This window comes from Bufo bufo, chromosome 2 (genome assembly GCF_905171765.1).
Source record: "Bufo bufo chromosome 2, aBufBuf1.1, whole genome shotgun sequence".
Taxonomy (NCBI): Eukaryota; Metazoa; Chordata; class Amphibia; order Anura; family Bufonidae; genus Bufo; species Bufo bufo.
In genome coordinates this window covers 83,071,311-83,094,019 of record NC_053390.1, presented here as the reverse complement: position 1 = coordinate 83,094,019, position 22,709 = coordinate 83,071,311, and the positions used below count along the sequence as shown (strand labels likewise).

The 22,709-nt window shown below is 45.2% G+C and overlaps 1 protein-coding gene across 1 annotated transcript in view; it reads left to right on the top strand.

Moving 5' to 3' along the window:
* PARP8 (poly(ADP-ribose) polymerase family member 8) overlaps nt 1-22,709 on the top strand; it is a 345,285-nt gene that overhangs the window by 209,712 nt on the left and 112,864 nt on the right. Inside the window, 1 exon segment of the mRNA XM_040421265.1 lies at nt 9,873-9,950. Within this exon segment, the coding sequence (XP_040277199.1) occupies nt 9,873-9,950 (78 nt within the window).

Sequence of the window (22,709 nt, the reverse complement as noted above, 5' to 3'; positions counted from 1 at the left end):
CTTTGGTAGGATCTCATTTTTTGCGGGATGAGATGACGGTTTAATTGGTACAATTTTGGGGTGCATATCACTTTTTGATCGCTTGCTATTACACTTTTTGTGATGTAAGGTGACAAAAAATTGCTTTTTTTACACATTTTTTTTTTTTTACGGTGTTCACCTGAGGGGTTAGGTCATGTGATATTTTTATAGAGCAGGTTTTTACGGATGCCACGATACCTAATATGTGTATATATATATATATATATATATAGCAAAAAGAAATTCCGCAGCACTTCCAAGGCGTAACATGAAAAAATAGTACTTTATTTACCAGACAGCGTCTGGTAAATAAAGTACTATTTTTTCATGTTACGCCTTGGAAGTGCTGCGGAATTTCTTTTTGCTATATGCTTTGGAGGGGGACCGCCTCCATAGCCGCTTGCACTCCGCTGACATCGTTTGTCGCAGTGCGGCTCCTGTTGCCTTTTCTTTATATATATATATATATATATATACTGTATATACAGTCCTGATCAAAAGTTTAAGACCACTTGAAAAATGGCCCCCGCTGTACATGTACGGTGTTCTGCGTTAAGGGGTTAATGACCGTGATCGGCATTATTGCTGGTCATGGTCATTAGACGCAGATCTCTGCTGCGGGTCGCCATGTTTGCCCATCGCAGTACATGTACGTATGGCTCTGGTAGTGAAGTGGTTAAAACATGAAAATACAAACATAACCCAACTTTAGGAAAACAATGTTTGATAAGAATTGAGCTAGAATGAGTGTTTATGAGCTTCCAGGAGTTCAGAGATAATGGGGGTCTGTCTGTCAGGACTCACCATTAACGGAAAGCCTGCTACTCTGCAAATACACTGAAACTGACATTTGTAGAGGGAAATGGGCTGAACAATTTTTTTTTTTATAAAGACCAATTGAAAACATGATTTGTAGCCTAAAATGAGTAGAATGCAATATAAAAAAATGACCCCAAAGATGTCCTTAGCTTTGAAACCTATGCAAAGTAAGCTGCAGATTCCCTAGATCAGAGATGCTGTTGCAAAACTACAACTCCCAGCATGCCCGGACAGCCTATAGCTATCAGCCTAAAGCAGGGCATGGTGGTTGTTGTAGTTTTACAAAAGCTGGAGGGCCGCAGATTGGGCATCCCTGCCCTCGATTAATAATTGGGTGGCATTGCATTGGCACTGAGTTTTGTGGGCACTGAAGAGAATGGTTGTGTACACTGTAATATTGTAATAGTTTAGCACTAAGATAGTAGGATCAAGTGAAGATTATGTCCCCCTGGATTATTTATCTTAATTTATTTCACTAAATCCTAATGAAATATAATACAAACAATGAACTATGTACATCAATTATTAATTATCACTAAAAATGTTGACAGGTGTTAACAAATTTAGTGAAACAAATTAAAACTTGATTAATATTTCCTGAAGGAAGTACATATGGGGTAATTTATAGTGTTTATTGAGCATCAAAGTGCTCGGGTGCTCGAGTAGAACACCTCGGGATGGAGAACCCAGGCACCCCCTGCTCTGAAGAGGGGAGGGTGTCTTGTTCACAGGAAAAGGTCATAAATTGATGGAAACACCACTGAAATGGTTCGGGAACAGCATGGGGAGGATGTCTGGTTGCATCTTGGACTCCCAGGTCACTGCTGGGAACGAAGTTGTCCAAGTAGTACGCCACTTTTACAGACTGACAATAATACGCACAAAACCGAAGATAAAATTGATTTTAGAGGAAAAATTGTTAGGAAACATTCTTTCCTGTATATTTACTTGTATATAAAGTGCAAGTGCTGCCAAAAATGACAAGGAAGAGGCACTCCGATACAACCTGTATATCACATAAAGGAGGGCCTCATTCACATTGTGGTACAATTGTTCAGGAAGTAGGACCCTACACTCATAAAGCCTATGCAATAAGTAAAAGTGCTGCCAAAAATTACAAGGAACCACCACTCCAATACGCACTTTATTACACATAAAGGAGGACATCATACACACCCTTGGAAAATTAAGATTGATGGCCTGCTGGTGACCCTCTAAAACAGGGGTGGGGAACCTCCGGCCCGAGGGCCGTATGCGGCCCACGGTATCATTTCATGTGGCCCCCGGCCCCCTGCCAGAACATAATGTGAAAATGCTTATGACCCCTTCCATTATGGAAGCGGTCATTAGCATACGGGAGGCACAGGAAGGTGAGAACAGCACTGCACTGGCTGTCCTCACCTTCCCTGGTCTTCTTTCAGCCCCACACTGTGTCCTGACACATCCAGCGTCAGGACGCAGTGCACGTAGACGTGCACTATGACCTGACGCTGTGCGGTGTGAGGTGACAATATAGTGCGGCAGGAAGAAGAACAGGGAGGGTAAGTGAATCTGCCAAGAGGCAGCGCCGTACGGAGCTGGAGAGGTAAGTTTATTTGCTTATCTTAAATACAGTATCTGATCTGATGTCTGATTGGGACTGATCTGAGGCTAAAGGAGGGTGGGGAGGGTCTGATGGGGGTCTGATCTGAGGCTTGGGAGGGTCTGATCTGAGGCTGGGGGTGTCTGATCTGAGGCTGGGGTTTGATAGGGGTCTGATCTGAGACTAGGGGGGCTGATGGGGGCTGATCTGAGGCTGGGGAGGGTCTGATGGGGGCTGATCTGAGGCTAGGGAGGGTATTATGAAGGTCTGATCTGAGGCTGGGGGGTCTTATAGGGGCTGATCTGACCCTGGGGGGTCTGATGGGGGCTGATCTGAGGCTGGGCGTCTGATCCGGGTCTGGTCTGAGGCTGGGGGTCTGATGGGAGTCTGATCTGAAGCTAGGAAGGGTCTGATTGGGGTCTAATCTGAGGCTTAGAGGTCTGATGGGAGTCTGATCTGAGGCTGATGTAGGCCTGGGGGGTCTGATAGGAGGCTGATTTCAGGCTGATGGAGGTGGGGGCAGATATTTTGCTGAGAAAGGGACAAAGGCAGGGACAGTTGCGAAGAAAGAGGCAGGGAGAGTGAAAGCTGGGTGAACCCCTCTCTGGACCCCCTGGGTTTAGCTTCCTGCCATTAATGTCAAATAAGTAACATTCTGAACTTAAAAATTAGACTGCTATGTGTGGTCAATATGGCGCCTGTATTGTATGTAATATACTGTATATATATAGTGCAGGCGCTATTTTGTGCTGCAAAAATACAGCCCTCTAGATTATTTTAATTGAAGTGCAATTTCTGTAACTTATCCCTAAGTCAATTATATGTTTGACCAAATACAGCAGTAAAAAATTTTTATTGAGAATTTTGTATGGCCCCCGAATGATGTTACAAATATCCAAATGGCCCTTGGCAGCAAAATGGTTCCCCACCGCTGCTCTAAAACATTAGGGGCGATAGCCTGCTGCTGATCTGGCCAACTAAAACATTAGGGGTGAGGGCCTGCTGGTGAGCTGACCATCTAAAACATTAGGGGCGAGGGCCTGCTGCTGAGCTGACCATCTAAAACATTATGGGCGAGGGCCTGCTAGTGACCCTCTAAAACATTAGGCGGGAGGGTCTGCTGCTAAGCTGACCCTCTAAACCATTAGGAGCGAGGGCAGCCTAATAATCATGTTGATATGATGCAGGAGGAGGACGAGAAAAGGAAGATTGAACCATATACCCTTTTTAGTGGTGGAAGGGGTGCATGGGAATACAGTGTATTCAATACACCATAAAAGCCACATTTAAAGTGCCTTTATGTTCAGCCGCTTTCCTCTGGTGGAGTAGAGAAGTCAGGGGCAATCCAGGCCTTGTTCATTTTGATAAGAGTCAACCTGTCAGCATTTTCAGTTGACAGGCGGATGCGCTTATCAGTTATACCCCCAGCAGCACTAAATACCTGCTCTGACAAAACGCTGTTTCAATCATGTTTGCTTGATGGATATGCACCTGTGATTCTGAATGTTCTAGTCTAAATTTGCTTGTAGTAGTAGAACTGACAAAACTCTGGTGGCAGGGCAGTCCAGAACCTCCAAGTCGTAGAGAGCCAGATCGTGCCACATGTCCAGCTTGGACACCCAATAGTTGTAAGGCACAGAGGGATCATTGAGGACGCTGACACGTTTCCCTCCTTGTGACACTAGGCTGTGCATCAGGGTGAAGGTGCTGGCCCATGAAACTGTCCCAGGCTTTGGAGAGTGTTGCCCTGCCTCTGTTGGAACTGCTGTGTGTTCCCCTTGTCTCCCCTCCTCGGTTGCCCAAGGAACTATGTACTCTGCCGCCAGCGTTGTCACCTGGAAATTTTTGGAGCAATTTTTCCACAAGGACCTTCTGGTATTGCACTATTTTGCTAGTCCTCTCCACCACAGGAATGAGAGATGAGAAGTTCTCTTTGTAACGGGGGTCTAGAAGGGTGAACAACCAGTAAACGGTGTTGGCCAAAATGCGTATAGTGCGAGGAAAAGGCAGCATAACGTAAAGTCAGACATGTGTGCCAGAGTCCCAACAGACAAGACTTCGCTGTCCTTATCAGGAGGATGACTCTTAATCTCCTCATCCTCTTCCTCCTCTTTGGCCCATCCACGCTGAACAGATGGAATAAACCTGCTATGGGTACTACCCTCTGTAGCGAAGGCAACCATCCCCTGCTCCTCCTCATCATCATCATCCAATTCACGCTGAGAAGACGAACGGAGGGTGGTCTGGCTATCAGCCCTATTTCCACCTCTTCCACATGCAAAGCGTCCGCCTTCATTGTGAGCAGCGAGCGTTTCAGTAGACACAGAAATGGGATGGTTACACTGATAATAGCAGCATCACCGCTCACCATCTGGGTTGATTACTCAAAGTTGCGTAAAACCTCACAGAGGTCAGACATCCATGCCCACTCGTCGCTTGTGAAGAGCGGAAGCTGACTGGAAAGGCGACGACCATGTTGCAGCTGGTATTCCACTACTGCCCTCTGCTGCTCACAAAGCCTGGCCAACATGTGGAACGTGGAGTTCTAGCGCGTGCCCACGTCACACAACAGTTGGTGACTTGCAAGCACTGCTGCAGTGTTGCCAGACCGGCAGCAGCTGTAGATGACTTTCGGAAATGGGCACACACGCGGCGCCCCTTCACCAGTAGCTCAGGCAAATTGGGGTAAGTTTTGACAAAACGCTGAACCACTAAGTAGAACACGTGGGCTAGGCATGGTATGTGTGTGAGCTTGCCTAGCTCCAAAGCAGCCACCAAGTTACGGCCATTATCAGACACAACCATGCCTGGTTGTAGGTTGAGTGGCGAGAGCCACAGCTCAGTCTTATACCCTGCCACAGCTCTGCGGCGGTGTGCTTTTTGTCACCTTAGCAAATTAGTTTCACCATGGCCTGTTGCCGCTTCCCCACTGCAGTGCTACATTGCTTCCAGCTACTGACTGATGGCTGACTGGTGCTGCAAGATGAGAATTCAGAGGTGGAAGTGGAGGAGGAGGTGGAGGAGGAGAAGGGGAGGTTGCAGCCACTAATGTAGGTAGTGGCGGAAATCCTGATAAAAGTAGGGCCCGCAATCCTTGGCGTCGGTAGCACCTGTGCCATCCCAGGGTACGACTCGCTCCTGGCCTGCATAACGTTTACCCAGTGTGCCGTCAGGAAAATGTAGCGTCCCTGTGTTCATCTGTCAGTCGTTAAGTGGACCTTCCCAATAACTGCGGAAAGCCTCAATGTCCACGAGCCTAAATGGCAACATTTCCAGGACCAGCAATTTTGAAAGTTGCGCATTTAATACTATGGCCTGTGGGTGGGAGGCTGGGTATTTGCTCTTTCGTTCAAATTCCTAGGGCATGGACATCTGTATGCTGCACTGGGACACAGAAGTGGATGTGCTAGCTGATGGTGCTTGCGAAGGTCCAAGTGCAGGGCGGGAGGTATCTGGGCCTGCGTCTTGGACAGGGGATTGGCCAACACTTAACACAGGGGAAGAGGAGGCAGTGGTGTGACCCACAGACACTGATTGTGGACCCAGGCATTCAGCCCAACTATTAGGGTGCTTTGATGCCATGTGGCGGATCATGGTGGTGTTGGTGAGGTTGCTAGTGTTCACGCCCCTGCTCATTTTGGTACGGCACAGGTTGCAAATGACAATTATTTTATCGTCTGCACTTTCCTCAAAAAAAGCGCCAGACTGCGGAACACCTACCCCTTGGCAAGGGAGATTGCCGCAAGGGGGTACCCCGGGGAACAGTTGTGGGCCTGTTTGGTGTGGCCCCCTTCTCCCTTTTGACACCCCACTGCCTCCTCCAGCCTATTGCAGTGCTGCGGATCCTTCCCCCTCTGTACTGCTGTCATCACTCGGCTTGCCACCTTCCCAGGTTGGGTCAGTGATTTTATCACCCACCACCTCCTCTTCCACTTCTTCACTCTGGTCATCCTCCTGACTTGTTGACCTAACAAAAACCTCACTTATTGACAACTGTGTCTCATCCTCATCATCAACCTCTTGAGACACTAATTGCCGTTGACAAATTGGCAACTGTGCCTCATCATCATCATCCACCTTGTGAAACACTAATTGCCGTTCCCCACCGTCATCTTCCTCTGACTGTGGATGCTCAAGAGTTTGGGAATCAGTGCACAAGATCTCCTTATGTCCCTCTTCAGGCGGGCTTGGCGAGAGGCCCAAATCAAGGAATGGCGCTGAAAAGAGCTCCTCGGAATATCCGAGTGTGGGATCACTTGTTTGCCAAGACTCTCCGTGGTGGGAGGAAGGAGGATCAGGGTGAGGATTCTGTTGACCAGACTCTTGGCTACTGAAAATGGACTTTGTGGAAGACAGGATGGTGCTTAACCGACTGGAAGAATTATCTGCTGTAATCCAACCGACCACCTGGCCGCACTGTTGTGACTTCGAGAGTGGTGTCCTGCGCCGCCCTGCAAACTGAAACATGAAGCTAGGTATCGTGGATGAGTGTGTTTCTTGTGCTCTTGCAGCGGGCACAGTTTCACCGCGCCAAGGGCCACGGCCTCTGTGTGCACCATCAGCAGCACGGCCACTTCCCCGTCCTTTACTGCTCGCCTTCAGCATATTAAATGGTATATATGCTTGCAAGTATGTCACACGTACAGTAGCGCAGGTTTTGTAAGTGTATGCGCAAATAAATTAGACTGAATGTCGAAGATACTTGTGCAAACGTTATATAGGAGATGTAGCGCAGGTAATGTCGCTGTCACCAGCGGGGAAAAAATTTGACTTAATGTCACAGATATTTAGGATGCGCAAACGTTATATAGGAGATGTAGCGCAGGTAATGTCGCTGTCACCAACAGCAAAAAAATTAGACTGAATGTCAATTAGCGCAGGTTACATAAAATACTATAATATGTATATTGCAGCCAGATAAAACAATAGTCCTTAAAAGGCCTTTTGGGTCTCTAACACCTTTCAACACTAAACAATTCCTGTCCCTACACTATCTGTCCCTTCTGCTTAAGCTCTCCTTGACTAAGGGTCCATTCACACATCCGTAATTTGGGTCCGCATTTGTTCCGCAATTTGTGGACCCATTCACTTTCAATGGGGCTGGAACGGATGCGAATCCGCATTTCCGGGATCCGCATCTGCATTTTCGAGATCCGCATCCGTTTTTTCGGGATCCGCAATACCGTTCCTGAAAAAAATAGAACATGTCCTATTCTTGTCCGCAATCGAACATGTCCTATTCTTGTCCGCAATTGCAAAATACATTTTCTATTATAGTTTCTGTGATGTGCGGTCCGAAAATTGCGGATCGCACATTGCAGGTGTCCGTTTTTTGTGGATCCGCAATTTGTGGATCCGCAAACACTTACGGACGTGTGAATGGACCCTAAGACTGAGCCGAACCACGTGTCATCAGGTGCTATATAGCACCCGATGACGCATTCCGACGAGCCAATCACTGTAATGCCTGTAACCAACATGGCTATGGCATTACAGTGAGGGCCAGTACTTCCCTGCACGTTTATTGGCTGCATAGCAGCCAACAAACGTGCGGGGAGGAGACACGAGCATCACGATGTGCCGAGCATCGCAATGCTAGAGTGAAAATGGTGTTCGGCCGAGCATGCTCGCCCAACACTAGTAATTTATCAAACTGGTGTAAAGTAGAACTGTCTTAGTTGCCCATAGCAACCAATCAGATTCCACCTTTCATTTTTCACAGCCCCTTTGGAAAATGAAAGGTGGAATCTAATTGGTTGCTGTGGGTAACTAAGCCAGTTCTACTTTACACCAGTTTTATAAATGACCCCCATAGTGTGTGAGCAAGAAGAGCGGCCGTGTGCTGAGACATCATCCATGGCAGTTAAAATTTCATTCTCCGAACATACCACCATTCATTTTTAAAGGCGATTTTTTAAATTTTTTAACGTAAATTCATTAAAAACTAGAAATCCGATCAACTCCAAAAATACATAGCACATCTCAAAGCGCTGAGAGTTCGAAACACAGTTTGAATGGAGTCTATACATTAAGCAGCTTGAATTGTATTCATTGAAGAATTCTGCCATTCTATTGAGGATTTTGTTTATTTTTAAACATACTGTAAGTTTATTAAAAACGACAAATCCAGATCAACTCCAAAAATTCTAAGTGCACCTCTGTGCCGAGATCTTCAAAATGCAGTTTGAATGGAGTCTTTATGCTACGGGATTCGGGCTGTATTCATTGCAGACAACTGGAGAAGAATGAAATATAAGAAGATGAGGAATAACAATATAGTACCTTTTCTAGCAGTATAATAAATAATCCAGGAGAACATGATCATTACTTCATCCAGGTGGTATACCATAAGGGCACTGGGGGGAAAGAGGGGGTTAAGAAGTCATGGTGGGGGTGAACAACCACCCCAAGGCTAGCCCTGCGATTGATACATCCCTTAGTGTGTATTGGTGATCCCAGTCTGAAGGGAAAATCTGCCCAAGATGGATGTTTGAGTTTGGTATTTTTCTTAAAGGGCTTCTGTCACCCCACTAAAGTGATTTTTTTTTTTGGGCTAGTTAAATTAGTTATATAGCGATATATGAAAATATAATTGTGTTACTTACTTTGATCCAGCAGTTTATTCAAAAAACGAAGTTTTATCATATGCAAATTCGGTCTCTACCAGCAAGTAGGGCGGCTACTTGCTGGTAGCTGCTGCAGAAATACGCCCCCTCCTCTTGTTGATTGACAGGGCCAGCCGTGATCTCCTCCTTCGGCCGGCCCTGTCGGCATTTCAAAAATCGCGCGCCTGTGTTGATTCGGCGCAGGCGCTCTGAGATGAGGAGGCTCGTCTCCTCAGAACTCCCTCAGTGCGCCTGCGCCGATGACATCACCGAAATAGAAGACGTCATCGGCGCAGGCGCACTGAGGGAGTTCTGAGGAGACGAGCCTCCTCATCTCAGAGCGCCTGCGCCGAATCAACACAGGCGCGCGATTTTTGAAATGCCGACAGGGCTGGCCGGAGGAGGAGATCCCGGCTAGCCCTGTCAATCAACACGACGAGGGGGCGGATTTCTGCAGCAGCTACCAGCAAGTAGCCGCCCTACTTGCTGGTAGAGACCGAATTTGCATATGATAAAACTTCGTTTTTTGAATAAACTGCTGGATCAAAGTAAGTAACACCATTATATTTTCATATATCGCTATATAACTAATTTAACTAGCCCCAAAAAAAAAAATCACTTTAGTGGGGTGACAGAAGCCCTTTAAGTGCATTCTAAACATCTATCTAGAATCCATAAAAGACCTTGGTGCAGAAAATCATTTACAGGTGGAAAAAAAACCCACATTTTTATAGTCTTTAAACTGTAAGAAGGTTACGAAGTCAACTCTGCTTCTCAGAATGCAGAATAAAGGACACATAAATGTATAAAAAGATCTTACAACTTATTATTCTCATTTTTTCCAGGAGTCACGACACAGTAGTGCAGTGGAAGAAGATTCTGAAGGAGATAATGATTCTGAAGAGTTTTACTATGGAGGGCAGGTGAAGTTATTATAAGTGGTATAGTATATCTGCACATAAGTACTGTCATTGTCTAGAAAAATTTGACTCATATAGAGTGGCAAGTACCCGCATGTTACTGTGCAGGCAACAGGGGTATACACCAGACCATGCTGCCGTTATTGGACCACCATTGGACCCAAGGTAATCTGGAACAAAACCCTACTCTTCAAGGAGATGGAAGAACCTTCATAATTGACATGCTTCTGTTCCATTAGGTTTCTGTTGGGTAGAGTGTTTTCCTATTGTAGTGAGAGCAGAAACCTGACAGACGCATTATGGTTTCCATTACAAGACAATCGGTCATGGATGTTGTTCTTTTTAAAAAAACACTACAACACGACTGACAGTTAATAGAGGGGGATCCCCTATTCTGAAGCCTCATCTCTTGGCCATAGTGGAGAACATTTAAGAAAAGTGGTCTCTCACTCTAGAGGACCTGCCCTGTCATGCATTGAACATACAACCTAATGAGAAATAAGATCATGAGTAGTGTTGAGCGAACTTCTGTTTTTTAGTTCGGCATACAAGGTATGGGTTATCTAAGAAGTCTGTTATGGATTCCACTACCACGGACCATAATTCATGGTCTGTGGTTGCGGAATCCATAACGGAATTCTTAAATAACTCGAATCCGAACCTTGTACGTCGAATTTGAAAACACAAGTTCGCTCATCCCTAATTATGAGATCTAGTAGGAAAGTTGAACACTTATCGCCAGACTTTTCCACAAGTTAAGGGTCCATTCACACGTCCGTTTTTTCTTTCCTGATCTGTTCCGTTTTTTCTGGAACAGATCTGGACCAGATCTGGACCCATTCATTTTCAATAGATCCTGGAAAAAAAACGGACAGCACAATGTGTGCTGTCCGTTTCCGTTGTTCCGTTCCGCATGTCCGTTTAAATATAAAACATGTCCTATTCTTTTCCTGAAAAATCGGATCCTGGTACAATACAAAGTCAATGGATCCGCAAAAAACGGAAGACATTCGGATGTCATTACGTATGTCATCCGTTTTATACGGAATCCGTTCCTGGAAATTACATTTAAATTTTTTTATTTTTTTTTATTTTTAAAGAAATCCAAACAACTTTATTTGCTTATTGAAATTTATACATGTTTCCGTTTTTTGCGGATCCGCAAAAAACGGATGACATACGGATGACATACGGAAACATTTTCAGGAACAACGGATCCGCAAAAAACGGACAGAAATTCGGATTATAGAAAAATACTGACGTGTGAATGTAGCCTAAAGCTGATCACTGGGGGTCTCGTAAAGGGGAAAGTTTGGGATCAACTTATTGTTAAGGGATCCTTCTAACAAGTATGGATTGGCCAGAGTGGGAACCTCTTTAACTAGTGATATACTCTGTGTACACATTCCCCCAGAGCTAGAGCTTCACCACAGAAGGTCTCAGTGACCACCACTTACACACGCCGTTTATTCAGCATGTCTAGGATAGAGTAGTGGTGAGGACGAGAATAAAGGTAATCATGTTTATACCTTGTCAATGTAGAATTGCTGCCAAGATGAGAAGTTATGGTGATAGAAATAGACATCAGGGACTATTTCCTAAGTAACAAATCCCACTGGAAGAAGATCTAATTTATTAAATGGTGCACACCTCTTAATCAATTTTACTCATCTTCTGCAGTCTGAACTCTACTACAGCCAGGAGCAATGTGTGTAATTATTGTGTGTAACAGCTGTAATACCTATAAAGGCCAATGATCCTCCCGATCCCCACTGCAGAAATATTAATGTTGTCTCTTCCACCAATTTATTCAGTTGTAATTAGTGATTATCAAGCATGCTCGGCCGAACACCTACGCAGCCAATAAACGTGCAGGTAAGTGCTGCCCTCACTGTAATGCCAGTAGCCATGTTGGCTACTGGCATTACAGTGATTGGCTGGTCGGAACGCGTCATCCATTTGCTATATAGCACCCGATGACGCATGTTCAGCTCATTCGTAGTCAGGGAGAGCTGAGCATAGGAAGGGACAGAGTGTAGGGAGTGTAATTGGATTACATTTTTCTACAAAAACATTTCATAGACCCAAAAGTCCTTGTAAGGACTATTGTGTGTGACAGCAGCAATATATGTTTGTAGCGAAACCTGCGCTAAATTGCTCAGTGTTAGGGCTTATGCACACGACCGTATGCCCTCTGAGACATACGGTCTGCGAGCAGGCAATATGTCCCAGAGCGGCATACATCGTGCGCACGGGAACGCACAGCATTATAGGTTACTATGATGCTGTGCGCATCGGGCCACCCACGGGACTATTGTCCCACACTCATATGATATTATAAGTGCGGGACAATAGCCCCGTGGGCGGCCTGATGCGCACAGCATCATATTAACCTATGATGCTGTGCACTCCTGTGCGCATGATGTATGCCGCTCAGGAACATATGGCCCGCTCACGGACCTTATGTCTCGGAGGGCATACGGTCGTGTGCATAAGCCCTTAGGGAGAGCTGTGCATAGGAAAGGACAGACAGTGTAGGGAGTATAATAGGAAGATTTTTATACAAAAAACTTTTCAGAAACCCAAAAGTCCTTGTAAAGACTATTGTGTGTGACAGCAGCAATATATATTTTTAGCGCATCCTGCGCTAAATACCGTGTAAAAGGCCGCTGCGGACAGTTAAATTATCCGCGCCACATCTCCTGTTTAAAGTGTGCGCATCCCTAAAATATCAGTCACATCCAGTGCGCATTTTCCGTAGACGGTGTCCGCTGCCGACAGTTAAATTATCCGCACCACATCTTCTGTTTAAAGTGTGCGCATCCCTAAAATATCAGTGGCATCCAGTGTACCTTTTTCCGTAGACACTGCGAACAGTGACATTACCTTTGGTACCTGTCCTGTATAATGTTTCCTAATCACAAATACCTTTGTAAATTTTTTTGCGCATACACTTCCAAATCCTACGCTACTGTACGTGTGACATACTTTCAAGCATATATCACATTTAAATTGAAGAAGGTGAGCAGTAACGGACGGGGAAGTGGCCATGATGCTGATGGTGCACTCGGAGGCCGTGGCCCTGGGCGCGGAGAAACTGTGCCTGCTGCCAGAGCACAAGAAACACAATCATCCACGATACCTAGCTTTATGTCCCAGTTTGCAGGGCGGCGCAGGACACCACTCTTGAAGTCAGACCAGTGTGAATTGCAGCAGATAATGCTTCCAATCGGTTAAGCACCACCCTGTCTTCCACCAAGTCCACGCTCAGTTGCGAGGAGTCTGTTCAACATAATCCTCACCCTGATCCTCCTTACTCCCACCATGTACAGTCTGGCCAAACAAGTGATCCCACACTCGGATATTCCGAGGACCTCTTTTCATCGCCATTACTTGATTTGGCCCTCTCGCCAAGCACGCTTGAAGAGGGGCATGAGATCTTGCGCCCTGATTCCCAAAGTCTTGATTATCCACAGTGACAAGAACATGACGGTGGGGAATGGCAATTAGTGTTTAATGAGGAGGATGATGATGAGACACTGTTGCCAATGAGTCAACCGCAATTACTGTCTCAAGAGGTTGATGAAGAGGATGAGACACAGTTGTCAATCACAGAGGTTGTGGTTAGGTCAACAAATCAGGAGGATGATTAGAGTGAGGAAGTGGAAGAGGAGGTGGTGGACGATAAAATCACTGACCCAACCTGGGAAGGTGGAAAGCCAAATGAGGACAGCAGTACAGAGGGGGAGGGATCTGCAGCACCACAACAGGCTGGAAGATGCAGTGGGGTGCCAAAAGGGAGAAGACAGGCCACACCAAACAGGCCCGCAACTTTTCCACGGAGCACCGCCTTGCAGAAATCTCCCTTGCCAAGGGGTAGATGTTCCGCAGTATGGCGCTTTTTTGAGGAAAGTGTGGACGACAAAAGAATAGTAGTTTGCAACCTGTGCCATACAAAAATGAGCCGGGGCGTGAACACTAGCAAGGGCATGATCTGCCACATGGCATCCAAACACCGTAATAAGTGAGATGAACGCCTAGGTCCACAATCTGTGTCTGCGGGTCACACCACTGCCTCCTCTTCCCCTACGTTACGTGCTGGCCAATCCCCTGTCGAAGGCACAGGCCCGGATGCCTACCGCCCTGATCCTGGACCTTCGCAAGCACCATCAGCGACCACATCCACTTCCGTGTCCCAGCGCAGCGTCCAAATGTCCTTACCCCAGGTCTTTGAACGCAAGCGAAAATACCCAGCCACCCACGCACAGGCCATAGCACTAAATGCGCAGCTTTCCAAATTACTGGCCCTTGAAATGTTGCCATTTAGGCTTGTGGACACTGAGACCTTCTGCAACCTGATGTCAGCGGCCGTCCCGCATTACGCAGTCCCCTGCCACCACTATTTTTCAAGGTTAGCTGTGCCAGCTTACACGAACATGTGTCCCGTAACATCACACGTGCCCTGACCAACACAGTTACTGGGAAGGTCCACTTAACCACGGACACATGGACAAATGCATTCGGCCAGGAACACTACATTTCCCTGACCGCACACTGGGTGAACATTGTGGAGGCCGGGAGCGAGTCGTACCCTGGGATGGAACAGGTGCTACCGACGCCAAGGATTGCGGGCCTTAATTCCATCAGGGTTTCCGCCACCACCTACGTTAGTGGCTCCAACCCCCACTTCTCCTCTTCCTCCTCCTTCTCCACTTCCACCTCAGAATTATCCTCTTGCAGCACCAAGTCGGACATCAGTCTGTAGCTGCAAGCAGTGTAGCACTGCAGTGGGGAAGCGGCAACAGGCTGTGCTTAAACTGATCTACTTAGGTGACAAACAGCACACCTCCGCAGAGTTGTGGCAGGGGATAAGGGACCAAACTGAGCTGTGGCCCTCGCCACTCAACCTACAACCAGGCATCATTGTGTCTGATAATGGCTGTAACTTGGTGGCGGCTTTGGAGCTAGGCAAGCTCACACGCATCCCATGCCTAGCCCACGTGTTCAACCTTGTGGTTCAGCGGTTTCTCAAAACCTACCCTAATTTGCCTGAGCTACTGATGAAGGTGCACCATGTTTGTGCATATTTCCGCAAGTCATCGACAGCTTCAGCCGATCTGTCATTGCTGCAGCAGTGCTTGAAATTGCCAGCTCACCAGCTGTTGTACGACGTGAGCACGCGCTGGAACTCCACATTTCACATGTTGGCCAGGCTTTGTGAGCAGCAGAGGCCGTAGTGGAATACCAGCTGCAACATGGCCGTCGCCTTTCCAGTCAGCTTCCGCTATTCGCAAGCAAGGAGTGGGTATGGATGTCTGACCTCTGTGAGGTTTTAAACCCTTCCCCACCCATGATGTACTGCTACTATTACACAATTTGACGTAATAGTACGTCATGGTGATCGCGCGGGCACCGGTTGCCAGGCCCCTGCTGTATCTGCCAGCATCACTATAAAAGCCGATGGCGGCGGTTTAACCCCTTCTATGCTGCTGTCCGCGCTCACTGTGACATAGAAGGGGTTTGTGTCGGGTGAGTGAGCGCATCGAGTCCCTGTGCTGCTGTGGGGGAGACATGATGCGGGACAAGGCAGCCCGATGCCATGTAGAGGCTGCCCAATGCCTTGCACGGCATCGGGACCTGCCTTCTATAGGTGCTGAGGAGATCCAGCCTCAGGCTGGGTCTCCTAGGCAACCTGTTAGTGTATGACTCACTGTCATACACTAACAGGCAATGCATTACAATACAGATGTATTGTAATGCATTGCAGAGGGGATCAGACCCCCAAAAGTGAACATCAGAAATAAAGTTTAAAAAAAATGTAAAAAAAAGTGTTTTTAATAAAATTTATGAAGTAATACAATTTATAAAGTAAAAAAAGAAAAAAAACGCTCTTTTCCCCTTATTTTATAATAAAAAACAGAAACCCCCCCACACACATATTAGGCATTGTCGCGTCCATAATGACCGGGTCTATAAATATATCACATGATCCACCCTGTCTGATAAACACCATAAAAAAAAAACTGTGTAAAAAATAGCCATTTTTGTCACCTTACATCACAAAAAGCGCAACACCAAGCGATCAAAAAGGCGTATGTCCCACAATATGGTGTCAATAAAACCATCACCTCATCCCGCAAAAAATGAGCCCCTACCTAAGACAATCGCCCAAAAAAAAAAAAAAAAACTATCACTCTCAGGCAATGGAGACCCTAAAATATGATTATTTTTTGCTTAAAAACTGCTATTATTGTGCTAAAGTGAAATAAATAAAAAAAAGTATACATATTAGGTATCGCCACATCCATAACAACCAGCTCTATAAAAATATCACATGATCTAACCACTCAGATGAACACCGTAAAAAAAAAAAAAATAGTACCTATCAGACCGTCACCTCATCCCGCAAAAAATGAGACCCTACCTAAGAGAATCGGTCGAAAGATAAAAAAGCTATGGCTCTCAGACTATGAATACACTAAAATATCATTATTTCGGTTTCAAAAATGCTATTATTGTGTAAAACTTAAATAAATAAGAAAAAGTAGACATATTAGGTATTTCCACGTCGGTAATGATCTGATCTATAAAAAAGTCACATGACCTAATCCCTCAGGTAAACGCTGTAAAAATAAATAAATAAAAACTGCGCCAAAACAACCAATTTTTTGTTCACCTTGCCCCATAAAGTGTAATAATGAATGATCAAAAAATCATATGTACCCAAAGATGGTACCAATAAAACCGTCAAATCTTCCTGCAAAAAATAAGCCCCTGCACAAGACGATCGGCAGAAAATAAATAAATAAATAGGGCGTTCAGAAAATGGAGATACAAAAACCTAATTTTTGTTTTCAAAACATCATAGAAAGTAGACATATTTGATATCATTACGTCAGTAACAACCTGTTCCATAAAAATAGAACAATCTAACCTGTCAGATGAATGTTGTTAAAAAAATAAAATAAAAACGGTGCCAAAACATACATTTTTTGGTTACCTTGCCTCACAAAAAAAGTAATATAGAGCAATTAAAAATCATATGTACCCCAAAATAGTACCAATAAAAGTGGCACCTTATCAAGTAGTTTCTAAAATGTGGTCACTTTTTTGAGTTTCTACTGTAGGGGTGCATCAGGGGGGGCTTCAAATGGGACATCATATCTAAAAACCAGTTCAGCTAAGTCTGCCTTTCAAAAACCATATGGCGTTCCTTTCATTCTGTGCCCTGCCGTGTGCCCGTACAACAGTTTACGATCACATGTGGGATGTTTCTGTAAACCGCAGAGTCAGGGTAATAAATATTGAGTTTTATTTGGCTGTTAACCCTTGCTTTGCTACTGGAAAAAATGGATTAAAATGTAAAATCTGCCAAGAAAGTGAAATTCTGAAATTTCATCTTCATTTTCCATTAATTCTTTTTCAACACCTAAAGGGTTAACAAAGTTTCCAAAATCAGTTTTGTATACCTTGAGGGGTATAGTTTCTAAAATGCGGTCATTTTTGGGTGGTTTCTATTATGTAAGCCTCACAAAGTGACTTCAGACCCGAACTGGTCCTTAATAAGTGAGTTTTGGAAATTTTCCAAAAGATTTCAAGATTTGCTTCCAAACTTCTAAGCCTTCTAACATCCCCAAAAAATAAAATGTAATTTTCAAAATGATACAAACATGAAGTAGACATATGGGAAATGTAAAGTAATAACTATTATATGAGGTATCACTATCTATTATAAAAGTAGAGAAATTTAAATTTGAAAATTTATGAATTTTTCAAACTTTTTGGTAAATTTGGGATTCTTTCACAAATAAAGGTGAAATATATTGACTCAAGTTTATGACTATCATGAAGTACAATGTATCATGAGAAAACAATCTCAGAATGGCTTGGATAAGTAAAAGTGTTCCAGAGCTATTACTACTTAAAGTGACACATGTAAGATTTGCAAAAAATGTCCTGGGCAGGAAGGTTAAAACAGGCCCCATGTTGAAGGGGTTAAGAAACTATGAGGGATCAATGCAGATGTTGAGCGGTGATAATGCTATTGTCAGCATAACCATCCTACTTCTGTGTCTACTCAAACGCTCGCTGCTCACAATTAAGGACGACGCTTTGCATGTGGAAGAGGTGGAAATGGACCACCCTCAGTTCATCTTCTCAGCGCAAATTGGATGATGAAGAGGAGAAGGAGGAGCAGGAGCAGGAGATGGTTGCCTCCGCTACAGAGGGTAGTACCCATGGAAGTTTAATTCCATCTGTTTAGCATGGGTGGGCAGAAGAGGATGAGGAGATTGAGAGTGATCCTCCTGTTGACGACAGTGAAGTCTTGCCTGTTGGTACTCTGGCACACATGGCTGACTTCATGTTAGGCTGCCTTTCCTGCGACCCGCGCGTTATACACATTTTAGACAACACAGATTTCTGGTTGTTCACCCTTCTCGACCCCCGCTACAAAGAGAACTTCTCATCTCTCATTCCTCTGGTGGAGAGGATGAGCAAAACGGTGCAATACCAGAAGATCCTTTTTGAAAAAATTGCTCCAAAACTTTCCATCTGACAACACTTGCGGCAGAGTCCATAGTTCCTTGGCCAACCAAGGAGGGGAGACAAGGGGAACACACAACAGTTCCAACAGAGGCAGGGCAACACTCTCCAAAGCCTGGGACAGTTTTATGACACCCCACCAGCACCATCACCCTGATGCGCGGCCTGGTGTCACAAGGAGGGGAAAATTTTCAAAGATGGTGAAGGAGTACATAGCAGACTGTGTCAGCGTCCTCAATGATCCCTCAGTGCCTTACAACTACTGGGTGTCCAAGCTGGACATGTGGTACGAACTGTCGCTCTACGCCTTAGTGGTGCTGACCTGCCCTGCCGCCAGCGTTTTGTCTGAGCGGGTATTTAGTTCTGCTGGTGGCATTACAAACAAGGGTATATGGTTGAATCTTCCTTTTCTCATCCTCCTTCTCCTCTTTTATTGTATCAACAAATGCTTATTCCTCGCATATAATGCCCTTCACATATAATGTTTTGCAGGGTCAGCTCAGCTACAGGCCCTCACATATAATTTTTTAAAGGGTTATCTCACCAGCAGGCCCTTGCATATAATTTTTTAGCGGGTCAGCTCACCAGCAGGCCCTCGCATATAATGTTTTACAGGGTCAGCTCAACAGCAGGCCCACGCATATAATTTTTAGAGGGTCAGCTCACCAGCAGGCCCTTGCATATAATGTTTTACAGGGTCAGCTCACCAGCAGGCCCTCGCATATAATGTTTTACAGGGTCAGCTCACTAGCAGGCCTTCACCTACAATCTTTTAAAGGGTCAGCTCACCTGAAGTCCCTTGCATATAATGTTTTAGAGGGTTAGCTCACCTGCAGGCCCTCACCTACAACCTTTTAGAGGGTCAGCTCACCAGCAGGCCCACACCTAAAATCCTTTACAGGGTCAGCTCACCAGCAGGCCCGCACTTAAAATCTTTTACAGGGTCAGTTCACCAGCAGGCCTGCACCTCAAATCTTTTACAGAGTCAGCTCACCTGAAGGCACTCGCATATAATGTTTTAGTTGGTCAGCTCAACAGCAGGCCCTCACCTACAAACTTTTAGAGGGTCAGCTAACCAGCAGGCCTGCACCTAAAATCATTTACAGGGTCAGCTCACCAGCAGGTCCTCGCATATAATTTTTTACAGGGTCAGCTCACCAGCAGGCCTTCACCTACAATCTTTTACAGGGTCAGCTCACCAGCAGGCCCGCACCTAAAATCGGGTCAGCTCACCTGCAGGCCCACATCTAAAATCTTTTACAGGGTCAGAGCACCTGCAGGCCCTCACCTAATTATACCTAATAGGTAATTTGCGCGCATGCTGCCTTGCTTGGATGTGGTAGCCATAACTGTTTCTTAGGCTCCCTCTCCAGAATCGAACCATGATTCCCCCATTACCCATGGTCTAGATGGTTTGGGCTGAAAATAACATTGAAAGTTGATAGGGCAGACATTCAAATGGATAGTCACCGTCACGGGGACGTGCATCGGCCCCAGGTTATCTAGAGTCACCAAAGCGGCAGCAGGCCCTTGCACATAATGTTTTAGATGATCAGATCAGCAGGCCCTTGCTCCAAATGTTTTTGAGGGTCACCAGCAGGCCATCAATCATAATTTTTCAAGGGTGTATGATGCCCTCCTTTATACAGTCCTGATCAAAAGTTTAAGACCACTTGAAAAATGGCAAAAAATCATAGTTTACATTGTTGGATCTTAACAAGGTTCCAAGTAGGGCTTCAACATGCAAGAAGAAGAAATGAGAGTGAGACAAAACATTTTTTGAGCATTCAATTAATTGAAAATAACGATTAAACTGAAACAGGCTGTTTTTCAGCTGATTAAAATTTTAGGACCACATGCCTTTAAAAGACCAAATCTGTGCAAAGATGTGGATTCATTGTCATTTTCTGTCAGGTAGTCACACGTTGTGATGGCAAAGGCAAAAAAACTCTCCCTTTTTGAATGTGGTCGGGTTGTTGAACTGCATAAATGATCCTGAGGGTTATGGAACAAAAAAGTCAAGTGGAAGACCCAAAAAAAATTCATCAGCACTGAGCCGGAGGATCCAATTGGCTGTCCGTCAAGACACTGGACGATCCTCGACCCAAATTAAGGCCCTTACTGGTGCTGACTGCAGCCCCATAACCATCAGACGGCATCTGAGACTGAAGGGCTTCAAAAACAAAAAACGTCTTCAAAGACCTTGTCTCCTTAAACGCCACAGAACTGCTCGTTTGGACTTTGCAAGAGAGCACCAAACATGGGACATTCAACAGTGGAAGAAAGTTTTATTCTCTGATGAGAAAAAATTTAACCTTGATGGTCCTGATGGTTTCCAACGTTACTGGCATGACAAGCAGATCCCACCTGAGATGTTTTCTACGCGCCACAGTGGAGGGGGCGCCATAATGGTCTGGGGTGCTTTTTCCTTCAGTGGAACAATGGAGCTTCAGGAAGTGCAGGGGCGTCAAACGGCCGCTGGCTATGTCCAGATGTTGCAGAGAGCATTCCTCATGACTGAGGGCCCTCGTCTGTGTGGTAACGAATGGGTTTTTCAACAGGACAACGCTACAGTATACAATGCCCGCAGGAAAAGGGACTTCTTCCAGGAGAATAACATTACTCTTTTGGCCCATCCTGCGTGTTCCCCTGATCTAAATCCAATTGAGAACCTTTGGGGATGGATGGCAAGGGAAGTTTACAAAAATGGACAACAGTTCCAGACAGTAGATGGCCTTCATGCGGCCGTCTTCACTACTTGGAGAAATGTTCCCATTCACCTCATGGAAACGCTTGCATCAAGCATGCTGAAACGAATTTTGGAAGTGATAAACAATAACGGCGGAGCTACTCATTACTGAGTTCATGTTTGGAAGTTGGATTTCTGTTTTAGGGGGGTTTAGTTTTTTTGGGGAGGTGTGGTCCTAAACTTTTGATCAGCTGAAAAACAGCCTGTTTCAGTTTATTCATTGTTTTCATTAAATTGAATGCTCAAAAAATGTTTTGTCTCACTCCCATTTCTTCTTGTTGCATGTTAAAGCTCTACTTGGAACCTTGTTAAGATCCAGCCATGCTAAATATGATTTTTTGCCATTTTTCAAGTGGTCTTAAACTTTTGATCAGGACTGTATGTAATAAAAGGTGTATTGTAGTGCCAGTTCCTTGTAATTTTTGGCAGCCTCTTCCCTTAGTGCATAGGCTTCATGAGTGTAGGAGTCCCACTACCTGAACAATTGTACCACAATGTGAATGAGGCCCCCCTTTATGTGATATACAGGTTGTATCGGAGTGCCTCTTCCTTGTAATTTTTGGCAGCACTTGCACTTTATATACAAGTAAATATACAGGAAAGAATGTTTCCTAACAATTTGTCCTCTAAAATAGATTTCATCTTCGGTTTTGTGCGTATTTTTGTCAGTCTGTAAAAGTGGCGTACTACTCAGACAACATCGTTCCCAGCAGTGACCTGGGGGTACAAGATGCATCCAGACATCCTCCCCATGCTGTTCCCGAACCATTTCGGTGGTGTTTCCATCAATTTCTGACCTTTTCCTATGAACCAGGCACCCTCCCTGCAGGGGGTGCCTGGTTTAATGCTTGGGTTCTCCCATTGACTTCCATTATACTCCTGTGCTCGGTAGAGCCCCCTAGCATCCCGATGTGTTCGCCCCGAGCACCCGATCACTGTGGTACTCGATCAACACTAATTGTAATACTTCTTGCACAAGGTTCTCTATTCAGGTCAAAAAGTTCAGAAGTTTTGCAACTGGGCAGAGAGAGAGAGAAGAGACAAAAAAAAATAAGAGAGTGCTGCCGAGACCAGGTGGATCATCATTTTTATAGTACTGTAGACAGGGCAGAAGGAGGAGGCACCTGCTGCAGCCAAGCAAAGGGCAGTGCGGAGATGGATGGACATGTATGATTGCTTGGGACACAGAGAACATTTGTAATATTATACAAAATAGGATTAAACGAGAGAAAGAAGTGCTGGCATCTGTTTTGTGGATTTTATATGAGCCCTGTATAAGGGACACTTGTTCTACTTGATCTTCCGCCCATGTAAAAGGCCTACCAATCAGCTCCCAAACAAGCAAGTGCTTGTTTATCAGCTTTTTTACCTGCAAAATTGTATATTTTGTCACTAGCACATTGCCCTATGTATATATGATCATAGTAACGATCATTCATCCCCCATCCAGTTTGAATCAGGCTGCATAA